The sequence below is a fragment of the Cuculus canorus genome, chromosome 5, assembly GCF_017976375.1.
Source record: "Cuculus canorus isolate bCucCan1 chromosome 5, bCucCan1.pri, whole genome shotgun sequence".
Lineage (NCBI taxonomy): Eukaryota > Metazoa > Chordata > Aves > Cuculiformes > Cuculidae > Cuculus > Cuculus canorus.
Genome location: NC_071405.1, coordinates 57,796,084 through 57,819,581, shown reverse-complemented (window position 1 = coordinate 57,819,581; position 23,498 = coordinate 57,796,084). Strand labels below are relative to the sequence as shown.

The following is a 23,498-nucleotide window of genomic DNA, read 5'->3' as shown; positions in this document are numbered from 1 at the left end:
GTCCTTCTTATATGAAATCGAGTTGAAGCGGGAAGCTGAGCAGTTCGCACATGAAAAAGAGGGCTGAAGAAAGAAAATAGGCACTTGACCCTTCTTTATGAGCAAGTGCAGTGGCTTGTTTCCAGCTGTTGTTTTAGCAAGCTAATCCTCTTAACCTCTCTCCCTTTGCAAATACTCTGCCTTTTGACACTGGCTTAACACACACTATTACACAGCTATATCACATTGCAGCCAGTGGGCTGCATAGATCTTCATAGGGTCTAAATGCATTCCTTGTAGTGCAGAAAAGCATTTAGTAAGTGTTTCCTTTTTTTTGGTTAACTGTTTCTAAACATGATTGTTCTGTTGGTTTTATGACAGTGCGTGGGGGTGGGCAACATCATAAGATCAGTTTGTATGGCATAAATATTTTATACACATTTGCTATCTTAAAACAATGTTTAGCAATCAGGATATGGGGAGAAACCGAGAAAATAGAGTCTGTATTTAATATATATGAAATCAAACAGCAATTATTGCTGTGGTGCTTTTGTTCCTTACCCCGACAAATTCAGTAGGGTCATTCTGTGACGGTTTGGGATGTTGATGGCAGCAGAGTATCTGCAGGTATGCTGAGGGTGCAAGCAAACTTCAAGTCACCATTTGTGTCCTGCAGAATTATTGTCAGTTCAGATGTGTTATTGGTGCATGCAGATACACCAGTTTGTAAAGCTCACTTTTAGTTGGCTACATTCATCAGGGTTTCATCCACCTTTGGCTGGTTTTAGATTTGAGTCGTGAGGAGAGAAAAGAGAACATGTAATCAGAATAGTTATTGGAGGAATACATACCAAACTGACCACTGATTAGAAGGAAAAGCGGTAGAGTAAGCCACCCTAGTATGTTCAGACCTATTTTGTTATGATTGGTGTAAAATAATTCTATAAAACCTTGGAGAGCTCTAAGTACGTGTCTATGCATTTCTAACACACACAGTGTTTAACATCAAAAAGACCCAACAGCAACATTAAAATGGTGACTCACTAGGCTTAGGCTGACTTTCTTACTGTACAGTAAAATTGTTGAAAGTCTGGATGGTCACTTAATGACAAGGAACAAACACATGCATGAGGGGCAGCACTGGCCTGATGGCTATCTAGCCACCACCATTCTGTCTTGTGAGCTCAAACATAGTGATCGGTGCTTATTTTAGCCTTATATCACTTATTCTGCACTGCTTTAGGACTATAAAACAGTTGATGGGTTTTTACAGCCCCACATCATTAGCACGTATGGATAACATTGTTGAGGAAACAGGTGTCAGGCTATTACATTTAAGGTGTTCATTGGTGTGGATGTAAATCTATCAAAGGCTCTAGAATGACAGCGAACACCTACTTCTGGGATCTGCCCTGTCCAGAATCAGGACATTGCCCTCTGGTGAAGGCCATTCTTGACTTACATGGCTCTGTGATGACTAATTTGACATCGAGAAGTCAATGATAATCATAATTGCGTACATGTGAAAAGACGGGCAGTGCATGGTGTATCTCTGGCTGTTGCACCCCAATGATGTGTTATGGCCACTATTTTGTTAGAAAGTTATTAACTTGGATGGCAAGTTGAGAGACTTTGACAAACCTGCTTGACTTTGATTGCTTTGCAGCAATAGCATATGTGACCAGTTTTAGTGATTTGTTGAATTAACTGAGCAATTAGCCAAAGAAATTGGATTTTGGAGAACATCAGAGAGTATGGTTCCTGTCAAGCCTTCTATCCATAAAAAGATGCAGAATATCATCACACAGATTCCTGGAGGAAGGAAATAAGAAAAAAAATCAAGGAAAACACTATGATGTTGAGAATGAGTGGCTCAAAAGAGATCTTTATCCAAAAATACCTGACAGTGTATTGAAAGAAACCAACTGCTATAACCTGTATTTCTTATTGTACTAAGAGAAGAAACAGATAAGTGATTTTCAGTCGAGAAGCTCTGATCTGTCTACCTCCATGTAAGCTCTATTTTCTCCCCTGCAAAATCAGAGAAAAGAAATAGAGAATAAGCTGAAATAGCTGACTTCTGAATAGAAATTACAGGCACGCTTGTCACCTCCAGCAGAGGTATACTGAGTGATCTTGAAGAAAATATCTCATCTCCAAGCTGAGACATGCAATTTTTGTTAAAAGTATACACTTCTTGCATAACTGCTTGATAGACATGACTGACATTTTTGTTGCATATTTGACTGATCTGTCTCCATGACTCTTTCTTTCTCCAGTCTTCCTTGGTTTGACTGTGGTCTGTGAGCTCTGTTGCAGAGCATATATGGGTATTTCTTTGGTTAGGCCCTTCCAAGACCTCCACTTTCAATGGAAAGCTCAAGTTACCTATACTAATTCTGTAGTCTGTTAAATATAGATTATCTGCAAATTTGTCCATTAATTTGCATAAATAGCTTATTGATATGCTATGCAGAGTCATAGATTTTAGCTATTTCAACAGAAATAATATTTGCAGCAGAGGCAGTCTTGGTCATTTTAATTTAATCAAATTTATTATGACTTCTCAGTCTCCTATTTGCATTTTAGTTGCAGAGATAAAACTATATTGCCATCTAAAAACTGCTGAAGTGTATATGAAATGTCTCAGATCATTACTTACTATTGAGGTCAAACTTTTCTGTGTTTAGCAGCTGAAAGACAAAGACAGAGTTTCTGAACATTTTAGGAAGAGTAGTCCTAGGTCTTCTAATTAAATCAGTCTGCAATGGATATATCCTACAGAAGCTGCTTGGAAGGGCTTCCACAGGTTAGGAACTGAGCTAACTTAATTTATATGGAGGCAAAGAAAGGCAGTGAAGCAACAGAGAACTCTCTGAAACCAATTGGCAGCGAGCCATCTGTTAAGCAGCCACAACTACGTCAAAGATACCTAAAAATATATCAGTTGGTTTGGGAACATAATGCCCTAACTACAATAAAAAAGCACTTTGAAAACAATCAAAAATGTATTTTAAGATAAATTGTGTTTATTCATATAGCAATGAAATACAAGAACTACTCTCACAGACATTGTTAGTAAGTCCTGAAGTGTTCCACAAAATAATTATTTAATTGTCAGTCTCTACTTCTCCCTTCTGGGGTAGAAACTACCATTTTATTTCAGTTCTATTGTCTGTCTCCTGGTTCCCCCACAGCCTGACACTTCTGTGATGTTCTGTCTTCTTTTCTGCTTCTTTAGAGTTTTTCCCTCATGTATTGTCTATTCAAGCCATCTTGTGCAGTATTATTTCCATCCCACTCACTTCATTCATTCACCCTCACTCTACTCTCATTCCTGCCCTTCTGACAGTCCTGCTGCTTAGGCATTCTCTCTGCAATTCAGCATTTCCACTTAGGCTTCCTTTTTCTCATATTCTCTTCTCCTATCTAAACTACAAACCTTGCCTTTCTTTGCAGCCTCCAGCCTTTCTGCGTTTCTGCCTCTCTTCTGAACCTTTGCTTTTACCTTCAAATGCTTCCACTTCTGTGGAACTCCTGTCTTCCACTTCCATCTTGTGTGTATCTGTCTTCTTTGCACTGCCACTGTATGCAGGGAAGAAAACAGGGACACTTCCGTGTTGACATTTTAGTATTTAATGCAAATTTACTTCAGTATCTTCCACCTACGTTTTACATTGTCTCAGGTTTGAGAAATCAGTGTATAGCTTCAGTCTTGATGAAGGCATCAGTGTGACAGCTCTGAATGAAATATCATCATCTTTTTTTTTCCTGCTTCTTCCCAAATAGTAGTATTCTCGTCACTATTGTAAGAGAGCCAGGGGCGACAGCCGTGATTTGCGATTCATTTTGTGCCAGCACTATGGCCCCCTGCAGCAGGCAAAAGCTGGCTGGTGGTGAGACTACCAAGAAAAAATTGCCCATGAAACAAAGCTGATCAATCTTAATTCAGCCTTGCTGGAGTACTGGTAAGATGTGAAGGTGCTGAGTCACTAATTCTGTATTAGTTTGTGTGCAGGTAGATACTGGTACCAGATAGTTAACTCCTGAGCTAGACACAGATGAAAATTGCATTTTGACATCTCTCTTGCACTCTTCCTTCAGACCTGAAAGAAGCATTAGAAAAACTGGTCACCTGCACTTTGGTACATTGTTTGGTGAAATAAAAAGTTGTTGCAGATAGACACAGTACCTGCAAATCACTGCAGCACAGCTAATTTCATTCATATATGTGTAGCTAATTAAGTGATGATGATAATTTCATTTCCCATACACTACGCAATTTAAGTCATGCTATTTGAGGACATCCCAAGAGTGGACTTTCCAGTGACTGATTTCAAGAGCAGATGTCACTGTAAAAGGTATTTACTTAGCAGCAGCCCTTTTTTGGTTACATCCATCCAGTCATGCTGCAAATATGAAAACAGGAAGCATTCCCCTGTTTATAGAAGTGTGCCTGCAGTAATAAATATAAGCATAAATGTTTTGAAACAGGTATTTTTAGAAACTTCTATTGAAGACTGTACTGCTATTTGGACTTTCTGCCCTTTCAGATTTTGTTGCTTAGTCTATACATTTTTAATAATCACGTTGCCTGCTAGCAGTGACATTTTGTGAAGGTCATTTTTCTTGTGAAGTTGGAGAATGGACTTGAATATCATTGAAGGACTCCCTGAGCTGCAGGATCGTTGTTTATGGAACTCTCTTGCATCTTGTACTACCTTTGAAGCCTGTTTAGAATTTTAACTAATGGTATCTTCAAAGTGTCACTGTGCTCAAGGGCAAAAAAGAAATCTCAAAATGTTCTTTATATTTAAAACCACTTTTAAATAGATAGCTTTGAAGCATGGTATTAGCTGAAAATAAAAGGCATAGATATAGTCTTACTATGTATGCACACACAGAGAATTCTATGTCTCACAAACTTTTTCGTTGTCAGCAAAGCATTCCTTCACTGTTGCAATGCCTTTTTATTCTATACTCTAAACATCATCAGGTCTGTGGAAGGTCTAAAGAATTTTCAGTGTGATTGATAATTTGATACCTCAGCAGGTATCTTCAGGCAATCTCCCTCGGTGGAGAGGTTTTAGTTTTGTTGACATCTTTCCTAGGCTGCCTCTTTTCATTTCACTGTGTAGAAACACAGATACTGTGTTGTATTTATATGCCTTTTCTGTTTCTGAGGAGATAGAGGATGGCAGATACTAAAACCAACACGGTATGCTTGAAATAAAAGGAACTGTGGTGTCAGCTACTGAATTAGAATTGCTTGGCTTTGTACAAACCAACGTTCCTTCTTCTCCCAACTAAGCATGTACCAAGTTTGCTTATTAATAAAAGATTTGAAAATTTACTTGGTAGCTGTGCCTGATGCCTTCTGATGCTGGCATATTCCATTAAAACCTGTTAAATGTTAGTGGCAATCTTCTCAAAAATTGCCACTTGAATATATATACTGCTCAGGGATTTCTTTTTTCTGTTTTATTTATTGCTCCCTGTAAGTGTTTTGGCTGTATAGCTAGTGTGGGACTCCCGGATCCTTCTTATAAGGATACCATTGTGTTAATCCTGTTCTTTTTTTATCTCTGTGACTTTACTTTCTGTTTGTAAACTGGGAGCTTACAAAAGTACGAGGATGTGATTTATAATGTAATCTTTCCTACAGAATAATTTGTCTGGTTTTCTTGCTTTTTATTATTTTACTATATCAAGCTGCCAAGAAAATTTAGCTTATTCAGAGTGACCTTACAATTAAGATGTGCTTTTATATTTCTGTTTTGATAGCTCCACCACCAAAGCGCTGTGGTTTGGCTGGAAGTTTTACAATGGATTTCACAGTTTTATGAGCATTGCTAACATTTTGATTGTGCCACATAACTTACGATCTTGTTTCAGAACATGAAACAAGTTGATCCACTGAGTAGCAACTACTGTGAGGGAAATGAAGTGTGGGCAGGACTGTAACCTGCCTTTGAGGTGTTCTGAACTAGTAAAAGTTAGAGGTTAGGAGACTGCGCAGATTGTGCGTTTGAGAGAATTTTTGTTAGGAAGTAAGGATATAAGGTTGTGCACTTCCCGGGAGAATATTTTTCCATCTGACTCCCTGTGTAGAAAAAGGACTAGGAAGACAAGAATTTTCAGACTCTGCTTCCAGGCTTCTCCGTGCCCACTGCATATAGATCCCTTGTGAATAAAAGTCACCAGCCTGTTTAGAACCGCTCTTTTGCTGACATGATCAAAAGGAAAGGCCTCAGCCTCTGGCCATTATCATTACCATTTTACTATTTTCCTGCCTGCCTGCTACATGGGCTTCCTTTGCAATTTTTTTTTTTTTTTTTTTTTATCTTTTGCGCAGACCAATTCACCTTTCTCATGCCTGGGAAAATCTCAACAGGAAAATGCACAGGAGATTGATGAGGAAGAGAAGGCCTCTTTTGGTCTTTTCTTTGCTTCTTCCCGAACTTTCTTTCCTTTCTGTTAGAAGGAGTTCTTGTTATTTATGTGGTGTTGGTTAACATTTCCTGTATAAATAGGGTCCTGACTTTTGACATTTTCTGTAGGAGTCTTTATGGTACAGCTAAAAGTGCTTCTTCCAATTCCTTGTCTTTCTCTATTTTACACAACCAACAGGAAATTCTTTAACATATTTCAGTGTTGAGAATTTAGCAAGAATGTCTTTTGGCAGAAACAAAAAAAAGAGATATTCATACCCGAAGTTTAGCTGGTTTCATATTTTTCTTGTCCTTTAATTCTTCACTCACTTTGCTATTTAATCTTTGATTGCAGGCCACTAAAGAAGTAATAGAGCGAGAAGCCCCAGGCATGGCCCTGGCAATGCTGATGGGATCACTTAATGTTACTCCTCTGGGTATGCTCTCTAGGTAAGAGTATTTCCTTCAAAATATGAGGTGAACTGTTTCCTTAGAAATACACATTATCATGAAATGACCATACACAAATAACTGAAGATTGCCATTTTTGTCAAGACTAGAAGTCTTAACTTCAGAGAAGTGACTGAAGAATGGTGATTGCATTCTCTCATTTAGTTGCCTATGTTGTCTCCATTAGACACTGTATCCTTCTGTATTCGCTGTGCCACTTTATTTGTAATATATACATACATCAATGCTGTTAAACAGCTGTCTTTTCATGCTAGAGCTGTGGCATTTTGGTGGTGAGTGAATTCTTCTTCTACAAGTTGTTCATCAAGTACTAAAATGCTTTGTATAGCAAGCAAACCTTTGGTAAATATAAGTGTATTGTTTAGATATTGCTTTTATTCTGGTACCAGCAAAGGCTCTCTGAGTAAGTTAAATTATATGCTTTCAGATACAGTATTTTATCTCCTAGAGTTTGTTATTTCCTACTAAATAATTAGTGACTGTTTCTCTTCCTGTTGGTGTTTCTTTTTTGTCAGACATCTCTTGTTATGCTGTGTTTCTTTCTGGAGTTGACTCTTATTTTATTCCTTCAAATTGCCTCGTTTTACAATGATAGGTTTAGTAATATCAATACCTTTCTTAAGTTAGTTTGTGCTTGCACATTGTTTTAGGGTAACTAAGAAACAATGGCTGTTACAGGTTTTTGATTTCTCATTGTATGATGAGGGTATAGGTAGAAAATATTTATATAAGAAGTGAAAGAACTTTCAAATCTGCAACTTTGTATTCAGAAACTTGCATTTTTAAAGAACATTTAGGTGAGAAGTTCAGTGATTTTACAAGTTATTTTAAAACATTTCTTGTCATGTATTGCATATCTGAAAGAGCAACATTACCAAGTTAACACGTTCGGGTTCTGTCCAAATGAGCAAGTATTTTATTTTTTTTTGTCTGATAGAATTTTCTATATTACAGTTTGTATTTATTTGACGTTAAAAGATAACAGAATGCTACCACAAGGAGAAGAAAGGTTAATTTAGCTGTTCTATTTCTGATCAAGGAAAGGATAGCCATTTCAATGACACTACCAAGTTTGATTTAGGATGTAGTGAGCTCAGGATGACTGAAAGAATGTTGTAATGGTAGTGGAACCAAAATTTTGGATTGCAACCTGACTCTTCTGTACATGTAGCAAGAAAATGTCCCTTAAACTACAGTCACTTTCAGTGGTAATTGATGGCAGTGATGGAAGATAACATTACAAAGATACTGCATGCAATCATATTAGGCCTTAAAAAATTTCTGTTTCTCCTTTCACTCCGTTGCTTCTATTTGTACTATTATTTCTCAGGCTTCTTTGTTTTTTCTTAAAACTTCTGTCAACTGCACCAAAAGGCAGAGATCCACAGCATCTCCTTGAACTGTTCTACATTTGGAGGAATATCATTAATTTATCTCTCAAATTGGCACATTTTGTGTGCTTTTATGTTGTGACTACAGACAGTATTTTTTGCAAGCCATGCAGTTCTTGGGTACTTTTACTTACTTTCGCATGCTCTCGAGAAATTTTTGGCAGCTCCATTTCTATCTTGAGCCACTAGGTATGTTTATTGGCAGCCAAAATTTGTAGCTTTCAAGAGAATTGGTACTGGTTTGGTCCTTTTTTATTATTGATTGATTGAATTGGTCATTTAGGTTATAAAGTTAGAAATTATTTAAAGCAGAATAAAAGAGCCAAGATGAAGATACTAAAGGAGCTATCTGTCGAACACAATTCCACTTCATTTTAATTCCTCTGTGCATAATTCCTGTTTCCTTTATTTTGAATCTGTCATAAACCATTTCCCATGTATGGGATTTACTGGATTGAGTTTGTGAGTTTGACTACTGCAGCAAGAGTAATGAGCACATTTCTTTAGCTCAGGCACTTCATCTTTGCACTGCACTAGAGCATTCCGCATCTACCTGGAACTCTTTCTTAACTGAGGGAATACAGTATGCAAGAAGTGAATATGGGAAAATAGAGGCTAAGAATCAGACATTGTTCAAGCTGCGAAGACTCCTCTTCAGACTGGCTTGACTGTGATATCAGAAGTTCATTTTGTGGTACAAAATCAGAGAATTATTTGTATAAGAAGAAATCCAGGGAACCTGGCTAACTCACAAACAATGTCCTTCGTCCCAAAATGTTTGGTAATGCCATATCAAGAAATTATTCTCTTTTCTATTCTGTCTTCACTTATGGCTCATGTGGTGTTCCTTGGTAAAGAGTTTGTTACAGTTTCTCTCAACTGTAGCCTCTGAATCTCTGTGGTTCGGTTTTATCTTTTTTTACCTTTTCCTTATCCTTATATCCCAGCTCTGGGTTTTTCATCACTGGTTTTGTAAACAGTGGAGAAAAGCAGGAGGTGCTCTTTACAACCTCAAGACAAAATCCAGTAATTTTTGTTTTCCTTGAAAAATACTTAGCTAAAAGGAGGAAGAGGCAAACTGAACAACAGAAGGCATTCAGCACGTGGATGTCTAAGTATTCAGCCCTGCATCAAGAACAAAGGAGTTCCCTAAAGACAAAAAATAAAATAAAATATTCCGTCTTTGATAGTTGGTTTAATCTTTTTTTGAGGGGGAAGAAAAGGCTGTTAGGAAGAATTAAATATGAATTGCTTAAGTGCAATTTTCACTTGAGATTTACTTCCCTCTGTGCTTTTCTTATGTTGCATTTTTAAAAACACAGAACACATATTTGAATTAATGCAACCACCATGTCTCACTATTTTCACCTGGCGAGAGTGTATGATGCCATGATTACATTACGATGGAATTGTGCATGTCTGAATAGAAAAATGTAGTGGATACAACTAAGCAGTAGAGTTAAGGGAGCTACACAGATCTAAAAATTATGGAAATCTAGCCAGTGTTTATACTGTCAATTAAATTGTTAGACTCTGTCAGCCTTGTTTGATGCATTTGCTGCTCAATTTCTTCTGAGTTTTTTTTATGAGAACGTGATCGGCATGTGGGAAATTAAGTTTACAAGTTCCAATAAATAATAGAATTTATTTTAAATGCTCTGTTATTGTTTTTACAGTGAAGAAAGTTACAAGCAAGAATTTGACTGTGGGTTTCTTTCTTTTCAGACCTGTGTGTGGAATCAGAGGGAAAACTCTCATAATTAATCTGCCAGGTAGCAAGAAAGGGTCACAGGTAAGAAGTGTTCTTACTGATCTGCCTCTGAGGACCCTGGATGAGTACCTCCCATTGTTCTGAATGGTAGAAAGTACCCACTACAATAAATTTTACAAAAATGAATCGAAATACATATGCGTATAGCAGAATGCACCATTATGCTCAGTCAGGGACAGTGCATATCTGATCTGATTGAAGGCATTGTGTTACCAGAACAGTACTACATGTAGTTGAAGAGAGCGGTCGCTGTAGCCAGCAGTGCTAATGAAGACTCTTATGATCTGTTACACTTCCGTCTTCATCTGTAGTCAGCCTGTACCTGATCCCTGTGTTGTCTACAACTTCCAAGAAAGCATTCCTTTTCGCACAGAAGTCAGAGGAAGGCCTAGTATATGGTAGAACTTGGTGGAGTATGAAGAATATTCTCAATTCTGGTCAGGTCAGCAAGAAGGAAAAAAAGGAATGTTGCTTAAAAGAGTTTGAGGAATTTTATATCTTTTGGGTACAGCTATCAGACTTTACACCCTTTATACAGTTCGTTTTCTTCCTTCATTGGAAAGTTAGGCTTTATGTTTTTAGGGCGTACTTTCTGACTGTAGAGCCGAGAGAAACACAATTTACTATCAGGAGGAATTTTTTTTGTGTGTAAGTAAGGAAAGTTCTTTCCAGTTTTCTTTCTTTTTGTGTAGTTGGCTGATAGGTCCAGAAAAACAGCTTTCTCCACACAAGTGCTGCCTAGCTGAATAGTGGACTGTACACCTGATGCAAAACTGCTAAGATAGATCCCCATGGGTCACGTGAACATATGTCTCCAGGGCTAAGACTATGTTCAGTGGCCTTGTTAAAAAATGCCTTTACCTCTGGCCTCTAACAAATATATCGTTGGTAGTTTATCAGTGTCTTCTGAACTAGTGGTACCCAATCACAGAGGAGGCACTACTAATGTGTTTGGCAGCACAGCCCTGAAGTCACTATTGCTTGGAAGAGTTATATCTGGAGATAAATAAAGAATGTTTATGTGGGCTGTCACTGCAAGCTGAAGAAGAAATGTTTTGAATGCTGTTATCTTAAGCAGGCATCACCGATTTTCAGGTACATGTTTCAGTTCAAGGACACAGTAAGCCTTTCTATGATTCTGTCATTCCATATAGCCTTTTTAGGAAGTCTAAGGAGAATTTGTAATTTAAAAGACATTAAAAAGCCTTCAAAACATGCAAAAAGCACTGGAGGATAGTGGGCCAGGGGTATACCTAGTTGAAACTCTTCCAGTTAGGAGTGGGAAGTCACAGGTATGTACATGTATTTAACATAGCAGTGGGCCCCACATCTTAGACAATTACTGCGCCTGTAAAAAGATCTTTTCAGAAGTCTATTCTTCTTTTTGTTGAGTTATGAAAGAGGTGAAGTAACCTACAATCTCTAATGGGTTTTGTTATGTTTAGTGGCACTCCTGATATGCCAGGTACAGAAAAAGTTGTCATTTTTTACCCTGCGGTACTCAGACCGTGAAGACAGGTGAATTGTAGAAAGAGGATAAGGAAAAGAAATGAAAAAAGTATACGTATGTATTTTAACAATAGTTCAATATAAAGTAATAAAAACGGTAATTCTGCTGGAAAAGAAAAAAGGTAATACGATTTCATTACACAAGCAAGCATTTTGTAAACTGATGATTTATTTGTTCCTGTCAAGATGTTGCTGTGTTCTGTCACAATTTATTTTAATATGAAATGTCATTAAAGTATCAGATTTCAGCAAAGATTTTTAAGATGAATAGGAGAGAAAATTGTTCCATTGCAGGCTGGATCTCAAGAACTAAATAGGATGGGTTGCTACCAGGAATTTTTCTCATTTCTCTCTTTTATGACTTAATAATTTCCTTTCCATCATATTTATACTAAACATGCAGGAATCATAGAATCATAGAATCACTAGGTTGGAAGGGACCCACTGGGTCGTTGAGTCTGACCATTCCTAACACTCCCTAAACCATACCCCTCAGCACCTTGTCCACCTGTCCCTTAAACACCTCCAGGGAAGGTGACCCGACCACCTCCCTGGGCAGCCTATTCCAGTGCCCAGTGACCCTTTCCATGAAAAATTTTTTCCTGATGTCCAGCCTGAACCTCCCCTGGTAGAGCTTGAGGCCATTCCCCCTTGTCCTGTCCGCTGTCGCTTGGGAGAAGAGGCCAGCTCCCTCCTCTCCACAACCTCCTTTCAGGTAGTTGTAGAGAGCAATAAGGTCTCCCCTCAGCCTCCTCTTCTCCAGACTAAACAACTCCAGCTGTCTCAGCCGCTCCTTGTAAGACTTGTTCCCCAGCCCCCTCACCAGCTTTGTTGCTCTTCTCTGGACACTCTCCAGAGCCTCAACATCCTTCTTGTGGTGAGGGGCCCAGAACTGAATACAGTACTCAAGGTACAGTCTCACCAGAGCCAAGTACAGAGGGAGAATAACCTCCCTGGACCTGCTGGTGACCCCGTTTCTGATACAAGCCAAGATGCCATTGGCGTTATTGTCCACCTGGGCACATTGCTGGCTCATGTTCAGTCGTCTGTCAACCAACACCCCCAGGTCCTTCTCCTCCTGGCAGCTTTCTACCCAGACTTCTCCTAGTCTGTAGACTGTGTAGGGTTTTTATGCCCGAAGTACAGGACCCGGCATTTGGCCTTGTTAAACCTCATGCCATTGGTCTCAGCCCAGCGGTCCAGCCTGTTCAGGTCCCTTTGCAGAGCCTCCCTACCCTCCAGCAGATCCACACTTCCACCCGGCTTAGTGTATTCTGCGAACTTGAAGTTTATATAAAGCTATGAAATTGCAACAGTATACGTATTTCATTAATAAAATATTAAAATGCTAATACAAAGTGGTAGCAGTGTAAATGCTCCATCTCAAAATGAACCAATGCGTGCCAAATGTGTTTTCTCCAGAGAATGTGTGTGTGGCGTGTACCACTGGATCAAGATCTATAGAATACTTCTGGTTTTGTCGTTTTTTGGTCTGTTTTCTTTTCTTTTAGCTTTGCGAGAGGTATTTAATATTATGAAAGAAGATAAAGTATGAAATTACCAGATGTTCATTGAAATAATTTGATCTATAGCAATTTTCATAATTGTACTAGTAATTGCCTAAAACAATGAGTTTTACAAATAGCAGGAGCTTACAGAGTACTTACTGGGAAACTATTCATCAACAGTCAAGCCAACAAGGCTTTATTTCAGTGGTGGGAATGGGAAACATGCTTCTCTGATGAGTTAGTCATTAGTGTACTTTTGCATGAGTATTGGTTAGTTAACAGGTTGTTCTTTGTTCCCACTTGTTGAGGTGTGCTTTTTTACTGAAGTCACGATGGTTGTATGCTTTAGTATTTTAAACCATTTTTTAAATAATACTGTGGAGGCTCAGTAGCTCAAAGGTTTGCAGCTGCTTTAGAAGTTGTCATTCTTAATTATATTTACAAATTCATCTTAACAAATATTTGTTATATACAGTATCTTATGCTTATCGAGTTTATTCCACTTGTTCAGAGTACCAAATTGAATGTTTAAAGAATTTATAAATTTATGAAGTAGTCAAACTTTTCATTACTCTTAAAAGAGCAACCGAAAGGTGGGTTCTTATTTAGACACTTTGAGGAAATATAATGTTTGTGAGTTACGTTTTTGACTTACAAAGTGGCTTATATAAATTGTAGTATTTCTGATGCATGCTCTACCCTTTAATTTGTTTAGATAGTAATTTTTATTTATTGAAAATATTTGTTGCTGTATCTGCTTACACAATGTATAACACTAATTTTCTGGATACTCTAAAATGTTGGAATACTTTTCTTAAAATCTTCCTTATGCTTGAAACAAAACTGAAATGAAAAAAAAGGAATCATATCAGCTTTCTCTGTCTACTCCTATGTTCCCTAACTGCACTGCCATGGCAATTCATTCTTGTGACAGTGTCATAATTTCCCAGTAATTTAATGTTTATATGCGGTCTGCTGAAGTTCTGAGTTTGTTTATTTACCTTGTATCAGCAATTGCACAGGGCATTTAAGATTTTATTTATGATCAGGTGAAAAGATACATCTAAATCCCGAATATCTTTTAAGAGTAAATCTGAAAGATCTCTTTTTACTTCTGCAGGCAACTTTTCATGATCATTTCTCTTCTTGTTGTGCATAGGAATGCTTTCAGTTTATACTGCCAGCCCTACCTCACGCCATTGATCTTTTGCGGGATGCCATTGTAAAAGTAAAGGAGGTACATGATGAGCTTGAAGATCTGCCTTCACCACCACCCCCTCTTTCTCCTCCTCCAACCACCAGCCCTCACAAGCAGACAGAAGACAAAGGAGTACAGTGTGAAGAAGAGGAGGAAGAGAAGAAGGATAGTGGAGTTGCCTCAACAGAGGACAGTTCTTCTTCACATATAACAGCGGCAGCCATTGCAGCTAAGGTGAGTCTGGCTTGTTTCCCTAAGAGACTCTTTAGTTTCTATCTCAGGTACTTTCCACCCATATACATTTCCATTTAAAGACTATACATTGATAGCTGTGTGCTCAAACACATGTATCTTAGGTATGTTCTGTAGAAATATAGCTTCATAAAAATATATTAATACTGTTTCAGTAGGTGATCTCAAGTTTCAGTGGGAGATATATTATCTTGACAATAATGTCTATTTTCATGATGCCATTCTGATGTGACAGTGGGTTTCTTTAATTCAAAGAACTCACGCCGAACACGCAAACTCCAGTAGGTGGCATATTAAGGAAACGCAACATTTTCTAAGCCATGATATCTGTTTTGAAAAGAAAATGTTGGTTTCTAAAAACATTGATAACCTGCTACCTGTTTGTTATACTTTTTAAGTAATGTGCTATCCAGACTACTGTATTCAATTGTGCATATCCACATCAGAGATGTGAAAATCTACCAGAAAACTATATGTCTTTATAGCTATGCTTAATCAGTAATCATAGATCAACATTATTCAAACCAAAATAATAAATTTAATGCTACAAAAGGAAAAACTTAGATACAACTCACAGATTATTTCAGTTCAAATTTTAAATATTTTCCAAAGAAAGACATTATTTGAAGCAACATGTAAGTGTCCACCTCGTTTTTATGTCTCTGGTCTTCAAATGAGACGACAAAGTTTCCTGTGTGTTTGGAAAGGTTTATTTTCAAACTGCTTTGCTCTATAGTCACTCCACAAATTGCACTTTTAATACCTATCATGGGAATTGAAAGTCTAACTGTACACAAACTGATACTAAACAATTCCTAAACCAAAGCAGCAACATTCTAACTCCAAAATTGTAAATCAGATCCAAGACATCTTGACATTTGAAAGACAGCTGCAGTTGGAGATTGCAGTTGGTAATTGTCACTTGCAAGCTTCAGTTTTTATTAATTAAAATCTTAAATGGATTCTTTTTTTTTATAGGTAAAGTTAAACAGTATATGCAATTTTTGAAGGCAGAAAATACCTGAGATCTAAACTGACTGTGTTCATGTGAGCTTGGCATTTCAGTGTCACACTTACTTTCACCTCATTCCCCTTCAGTCATTTGCTTGTGTAGTTTCATGTTTTCCTGTCACTGTATTCATAGCTGTTATGTGTTGTGCATTAGAAACATCCATCCTACACCAGTTCAGCTGTTATCATGGCAAAAGGTGAACAGCCCATCCCTGGTCTCATCAATTATTGCCATCCCGCAGCAGGCAGTGCAGGAGAACCGGTAAGAGATGCTTCCAAGAGGCTTTTGCACTAACAGTAGCTAAAAATACATTGCCTGCCTCCTAGTCTACTGTGTGAACAGACAGTGTTGTTTGTTTTCTTAACAAAGACGCATCAGTGCTGTCTTTTAGAGAACATGCTGCAGAAAAATATTCTGTTTAAGGTGCAGGGGTAAACAAGGTAAAGTTCCTGTGCACTGTCACTTTGAATCATTTGGCTGCTGAGATAATCATTGCTATAAAGCCTGTATTTCTTACTAGTGATCAGTTTAATCATCTAACATACTCAATAATTGAAAATAGTTAAAATAATCTGCTAAAATTACTGCTTTAGAGCTATGAAATTTTGGTAACTTTTCCCCCTTCTTTTGCCTTGCTTTGCTTTTTCCCTAAGTAGTTTGTTTGTCAAATACAGCATTTGCACTGGATGTTCATAGTTTGCTTTCATCACTTGCTTTCTCCTCTTGTTTTGTATTCTATTTAGAAGCAGAATTTTTCAAAAACAGAAGAAAAAACTTGAGAAGTCAGGGTACACTGGACTACTACTATAAATTACTGGATTTTAGTGAATAGTAGTTAACTTTTGCAATAAATAGTAAAAAGGACTTAGGTTATTATAACCCCAAGGTTATAACTTGGACTCTAACAAAATACTATATTTTCAGTCTCCCAAAGATTTAGTCTAGGCTTGAATCAGGATAGATAAATGGCCACAGTATCATCAAGAAAGAAATGTAATTTAGTGTATTCTTAACTTTAGATTAAAGAAACCTGAGGAAGGCACTTGACCCAAGGAAGGTTGTGCTGTTTGACCCATTCATTACATGTCAGCCAGAACATGGGGTGTAAGTTCTTGGGGAAATATGTCACTAGATTTGATGACCAGAATCTGTACTTTCTTGTTCCCTTAGGCAAATAGTAACCTAAACCATAAATCAAATAGCATAACACCTCTGTATTTAAAGCAGACTGTGTCTCTTGAAAAGTCACATAGGAAGTGTGAAGGCTTTGAAGTTCACAGACCTTACGATAAAGCTGTGCATACATATGTGCACACACATTTCTTGCAGTAGTTTCATTTTTTTGAGTTGAGATTACTAAACTTGAATTAGCACAATATTCTTTAGTATCAGTAGAACAGTGAATTCAGCCTCCCTGAAGCACACTGTTAAACTGTCGTCTGGGCCTCTGTGCCCTTTTGCAAATTACTCTTGAGCTAATGTTTTATGCATCCAAATCAGATCTTCAAACTCGGAGCAGGAACTAGCTAGTTTTTCAGAAACCTGCTGGTTTTTTTAAGTATCCTTTCTCTACGTTTTTAAGACATTTTTGCTTTTGTATAATATTCATAGTAATTTCCATCTACAGCTTCTTTTCTTAGTACCTCAGCAGCACTGTCAGTCTTTGTTCCAGTCCTGGGCAAAAGAGAATAAAAGAGCTTATGTCTTTTCCTTTTTCCCCTTCCTGTCAACACTTAGTTCTCTAATCAAAAAATACAAATATTTAAACCAATATAATGGTTCTTCTGAAAAAGATCATATCAGATAAAAATTGTAGAAGCAATAACTGATAGATATGGTGGATGTCTTTTTCTGTCACTTCATTCTTTTCTGTCTCAGTTAGTATGTTGCAACAAGTTTTCCACTCCAGCTAGTGCAAACAGAAACTGTTTTCACTGAACTTAGTTTTATAGTACCCCATTTAGAGTTTTGAGACCTCTACTCTCTATTAATTTTGTTTGAAAATGGAAAATAAACTTTAAAAATTTTGTGGGAAGATATGATAAATACTCAGAGTGTGACTTTGTTAAAGTTTAAATTAGGGGGAAAAAAACATTATCAAAAACGCAGTAATTTTTCTGCCCTTCTTTTTTGCGGATTTCCAGACTCCAGGAAACACTGAAATTTCTCATGGGTTTATCAGCCCCTTTAACAGGCTGAGCAAGAAGTTGCCTTGATTAGAGACTTAGATTGCCCAAATTTAATTTTGAAGAAAAAAGTTATTAAACGTAGCTGAGAAAAAAAGAGACATTCCCCATAGCACATACCATATATGCATGGAAATGGCAACTGTATTTTCTGTAAAGGTAGTGATTAGGGAATAACTCTTATTGAAATAAAATGCTTAGAACCATCTTTTCTCTTTATTTTCAGCTTCCTTTTCTGATTAATGTCCCAGCTAAAATTTTTACTTAAATTTTAGTTTTCTCACAGGCAAGAATTAGTACTTCACAAGCATTTGAATGGAGACTGGAATTGTTTCAGTAACTTTGTTGCAGGGAGAGTTTTTTGTTTGGATCCATATGCAATTGTAGAAAAATATGTGCAGCTTTTTGTCAGTGGAGGGTAAGGAAAAAGTCTTATTTGAAGACTTAAAACTATTCTTTCTTTTATTATGTCCTTTTATATTTTATACCTTTATCAAAATGTAATTTTTTACTCTATTGTCCTTAGTGATGAAGATTAAAAGGAACTATTAAAAGTTGTAGTTAATATTGGAGCTATGCTAATGTAAAACTTAGAGATGTCAGCTTCTTTTTGTGTTTAATATAATTAAGACGAGATATCAGAAGGGAAATGATGCTTCTGACTACAAACTGTTTGCATGATCAGAATATCGTTGTCCCTGTTTACCTGTCTTCTTAGTACGTCTCTAAGATGCCATTTGCAAATCAGAATACTCGAAGTAGAGGCCAGTTAGGCACTGTTTCTAGAGAGGAAGATATCTCCAGCATAGTCTCTGTAGTGAAGAGAAGCTGCTGGTTTTATTATTTATAGTGGAAATAGCAGCACAAGTTACTGAGTCTTGAACCATCTTCTGAAGAAACTTGAGTTTTTTTAAACGCCGACAGCAGTTGACTCGAAAACTATACTGTCAGTCTAGAAACACAAGAGTAGAGGAGAAAGCAAGCAGTCAGTGCCACACTTAGAATAAGATTTGTTTCCACACAACTTATAAACAGGTTATAAATATGAGAAACTCTAATATGTGGAGCAGTTTTTATGGAGAAATACAATCCCTTAGGTCATAACCCAGTGTCTCTAAGTCAAGGTTGCTAAGCTAGGCATAGTCATTATGTATAGATGAGAACCACAGAAGTTAATGAAAGTTAAGAAAAACAACATAAAATAACCAGTATTTAATGACATGAGCCTTAAGATTGGTCATTTAACTGCACAGAGATAAGCTACAAAGCTGTCTTAGTATCCTGACAGTGGTCCTGGGGGTGCAGCAGTGTTTATTAATAAAGCTAGGATTCAAACTTGTTCCTGAAAGGATTTCCTTTCCAGTGGCTTCTATTTGCCCTAAAGTCTTACTAGGCAAGAATGCTTAAAATGCTTATATGAAGACTGGGTACAGCATCTCCATTAAAAAAAATATCCTGTGCAGTGTTAGTGATTTGACTTGTCACAGAATCTTCATTTCTTGCTTCCTTTCATTGTCTGCCACTGCTTTTCCCACCAAACGTGAGGGTTCTTTTGATAGTTTTCTTGGAACTTGAACATCATGTTAAACTAGCAGTCCAGTAAATTTTAAAGCCTGGGAGATATCTGCCTGACTTGGCGCACATACTGCAGTAATAAGAAAAATAGAGTTTCTAAGACTCAGTGTATTGAAGCTAAGAAAAGCTTTATTCTTCAATGCATTCTTCTACCTCTTTTATTTGGAACTGGTGATAAAACTGAACAGAAGAGGCAGAAGATAAAAAATAATGATTTGCCTTTATAACTGAAAATAAGACTACTTTCTCACTGTTGTAAGTTGGTGTTATTCCATTTATTTCAATGGTTTAATATTACCAGCTAAAGGATCTGTTCCTAAAATTCTAGCTTAGAAATAAATCGTAGAATAGAATCATAGGATAGTTTGTGTTGGAAGGGAGCTTTAAAGGTCATCTAGTGCACCTCCCCTGCAGTGAGCAGGGATATCTCCAACTCAGTCAGGTTGCTCAGAGCCCCATCTAGCCTGACCTTGAATATTTCCAGGGATAGGGCATCTGCCACCTCCCTGGGCAACTTGTTCCAGGGTTTCAACCACCCTCGTTGTAAAAAATGTCTTCCTTTTATCTAGAATCTACCCTCATTTTGTTTAGAACAATTAGACCATGTCCTATCACAACAAGCCTACTAAGAAGTCCATCCCCATCATGCTTGTAGGCCCCCTTTACGTACTGATGGGTTGCAATAAGGTCTTCCCAGAGCCTTCTGTTCCGCAGGCTGAATGAGTCGTGCTCTCTCAGTCTTTCCTCATAGAAGAGGTGTTCCATTTCTATGATTATTTTTTTGGCCTTCCTCTGGACCTACTCCAACAGGTCCATGTCTTTCTTGCAGTTTCCAGGTGAGATCTCACCAGAGCAGAGTAGAGGGGCAGAATCACCTCCCTCAACCTGCTGGCCACGCTTCTTTTGATGCAGCCCAGGACACAGTTGGCCTTCTGGGCTGTGAGCGCACATTGCTGTCTCATGTCCAGCTTTTCATCCACCAGTACCCTAAGTCCTTCTCTGCAAGATTGCTCTCCATCTCTTCATTGTCTGGCCTATATGCATACCAGGGGTTGCCGCTGCCCAGGTGCACTTGGCCTTGGTAAACCTCAAGAAGTTCACATGGGCCTACTTCTCAAGTTTGTCCAAGTTCCTCAGGATGGCATCCGCTCCCTCAGGCACATCAGCCTCACCACTTATTTTGATCTGCAGACTTGCTGAGGGAGCACTCGATCCCACTGTCCGTGTCATTGATGAAGATATTAAACAATACCAGTCCAAATATGGATGCCCGAGGGACACCTCTAAGATCCTCTCTCAGCCTTCTCTTTTCCAGGCTAAACAGACTCAAGTCTCTCAGCCTTACCGCGTAAGAGATATGTGCCAGTCCCTTAATCACCTTTGTGGCCCTTCCTGAAAAAAATCATCACTAACAAAACCTTCATAGTTTTCTTCAGGACAAGTAGTATGTTCTATGCTACTTCAGTTAGAATATGATCTTATTTATTTGCTGGGTATTTGTTACTGGAATTATGAGAACATGCCACTAACCACTGCCAGCACTGCATATGAGGAGGTATGCAAACTGAGGAGTGGAGTATTCCTGCTTTTTTGATATAAGGTTTTGAGTAAGCTTTAAATACTTAATTTTTACTGTTAATTCCATCTCTATTCTTTTTAAGATCCCAGATTCCATCATTTCTCGTGGTGTTCAGGTGCTCCCACGTGATACAGCTTCCCTCAGTACTACTCCTTCAGAATCACCTCGTGCCCAGGCCACCTCTCGTCTCTCCACTGCATCTTGCCCAACACCAAAAGTAAGTACATCTATGCCTTGCAAGCTCCGTGCTCAAACGTATGATCTATCAGATAAATGCATTACCTCTGCTGAACAAGGTTGGTTTGCATGCCAGGTTGTATAATTCTAAGTAAGAGATGAATATAAGACAGTATAGTTCATTCCATCTGTGCTGTTGCACGATTTAATATGTGGGTCCACCAGTGGTTACTGAAGTTACATGTAATCTCATGCAATATCAATCATGAATATAAAATTGTTTACACCTTGAATGTTTTGAATATCCCCAGGAACATAGATAATCCTGCCGTTCAGTAACAACGTTAAGCATGTAGTGCTTTGTTGACAAAATGTATGTGCAAATTTCAAGCCGGGGCTGGGGCAGTTCTGTGCCCTACTTTGTTATTGTTTGGTTTAAGACACTTTCAAGCCAACTGGTTTTGCTTAAACTTAGATATTTGCTGCCTGACATTTGGAAACAAAAAACAGACCAAATTGAATAGAAAGAAAGTTTTAATGCCAACCTTGTGGGATTATTACTAAGTTCTTACTGATTATGCTATACGACTTAATCATTGAGGTGAACTCTAGATAATGTTCTCTTTGTCAAACTTTAAATAACATACATCAAAAACTAAATGAATTGACCAGTGGCAAGGCCTGTAATGTTTACCTTCAGCAGGATTCCTTTTAGCAGAAGAAAACTGTCTGAATTCTCTCTGTGCATTCACATCACAAAGATCTTTCTGTGGCACCAGATGCTGACATACTAATAGACCCGTAGCAGATGGCAAAAAAATAGGATTCTTCCTCATCTAATTCATGATCCTTGAAGATTATTCTGCTTGCTAAAGTGATTGCCAGCATCTGCTAGCTCTTCTTTCCTACTGTCTTTTTCTTTTCTGTCAGCAAACAAGATTTATTGGCAACCACCCACAGAAATGTTTTGGTTTATCCTATGGAGTTGTTTTATGTGGTACTCACCTTCACTGTAATAGAATTGAAATTATTCTGATGGACAGAATACTTCAAATTCACTATATAGTCTACTTTTCTTAAGAAAATATTCAGTGAATTCTATCTGCAAGCAGCTCCTTCACGTTTTTCCTAAACGTTTGTCACTTGTCTCATGGTTTGAAAATAAAACCTCAGAGCTTTTTACGTTAGAACGCTCACAGCAGAAGAACAATACAAAACAGAGAAACTGCACTGAGTTTTATGCCTGTTGACAAAACAAAAGTGTCCAAAGAAAACCAAAGAATACCAGGCGTAAAAACAGAGTCAACACAGCTAAGAAATAGCTCCAGATGAAACCTATATATTTTCAGGAAGGTTATCACAACGGGAAGGAGTAAAGATTATCTGTTGTGAAACAGGATGTACTCCTCTAGACTCTCTTCAAAAATTCAGAAATTACAGGAGGAAACTATAAGAACTTTGAAGCAGATGAAAAATCTGAAACTCGTTTTTGGGAAATTAGTTTAGGTGAGCTGTTATCATAATTGGATGCTGCTTTGGTATTTCACGTTAAGCCCTATTTTTAAAGTATTATTGTAAAATCAGATTTTATTGAAAATGTAGGAGACCACAGCACTTTTAGAACAGAAATTGCCATGCAACATCTAGCCAGTCTAGCTTTTCTGTGGTATCTTTCCAAAGTGTGTGGTACAAGCTGATACAGGGAAGGAGCTAGGAAAGCCCAAAAGGAAAATGGACTCAAAGGGTGATCTCAAAGGGTGATCTGTTCTTACTACCTAGAGGTTGGATTTTGCACAAAAGTATAAGTTGCTTTGGTACTTAGAGAGTTCTTGGTTCATTTTACGTATCACTTCAAAAAAACCCAAACTATTCATTACCTTTTTTGTTCAGTTCTTTTTAGTACACTCAAGTTCTCAAAAGTCATCTGAATTTGTCAAGACATATGGTTCATTCATATTCTTCAAGATTGTCGATCTGTCTCTGAATGTCTTTACTTCCGGTGTTTTTCCTTCTGAATCTTGGCTTTCTAATAATGCAGTATGGACAATTAGACTGGACCTCTTGATCCACACAGTAGTGAGAATACAAATAAATTGTACTTCAGCATCCAGTTGATATTCCAGGGTGGATTTTGCTTCTTTTATCTGCGAGTGTGTATCTTTTCAGTATTCTCATTTGCTGGTTTAGGAACTGATTTCAGGGATCCAAAGCATGTATAAATGAAATGAAACAAAGGAGAGGAAGTTTCAAAAAAAAAAAATTAATTTTCTTTGATTATTTATATTGTTTGGAGTGGTGCTCTAGCCATAGAGCTAGTGGCACTGTATTTCTTTGTCAACTACATATTCCAGTTTATTATGTTGTACCATTTTCTTGTTGTGATTTTTTTGTCCTAAGTGTACATAAACCCTTAAATCTCTCTCTCACTGAATTTGCTGAGTAGCACGAAGTTGTTTGTG

At 37.6% G+C, this 23,498-nt stretch overlaps 1 protein-coding gene across 24 annotated transcripts in view; it reads left to right on the top strand.

Annotated features, from left to right (window-relative positions):
- GPHN (gephyrin) overlaps positions 1 to 23,498 on the top strand; it is a 289,546-nt gene that overhangs the window by 172,368 nt on the left and 93,680 nt on the right. For 14 of the 24 annotated variants that reach the window (XM_054067584.1, XM_054067593.1, XM_054067592.1 and 11 more), the window contains 5 exons: positions 6,766 to 6,860; positions 9,998 to 10,064; positions 14,220 to 14,492; positions 15,676 to 15,783; positions 20,945 to 21,079. In XM_054067584.1, coding sequence (XP_053923559.1) covers positions 6,766 to 6,860; positions 9,998 to 10,064; positions 14,220 to 14,492; positions 15,676 to 15,783; positions 20,945 to 21,079 — 678 coding nt within the window. The remainder of the gene's footprint in view (positions 1 to 6,765; positions 6,861 to 9,997; positions 10,065 to 14,219; positions 14,493 to 15,675; positions 15,784 to 20,944; positions 21,080 to 23,498) is intronic. The other 10 variants (XM_054067590.1, XM_054067585.1, XM_054067588.1 and 7 more) reach the window with 1 other exon arrangement.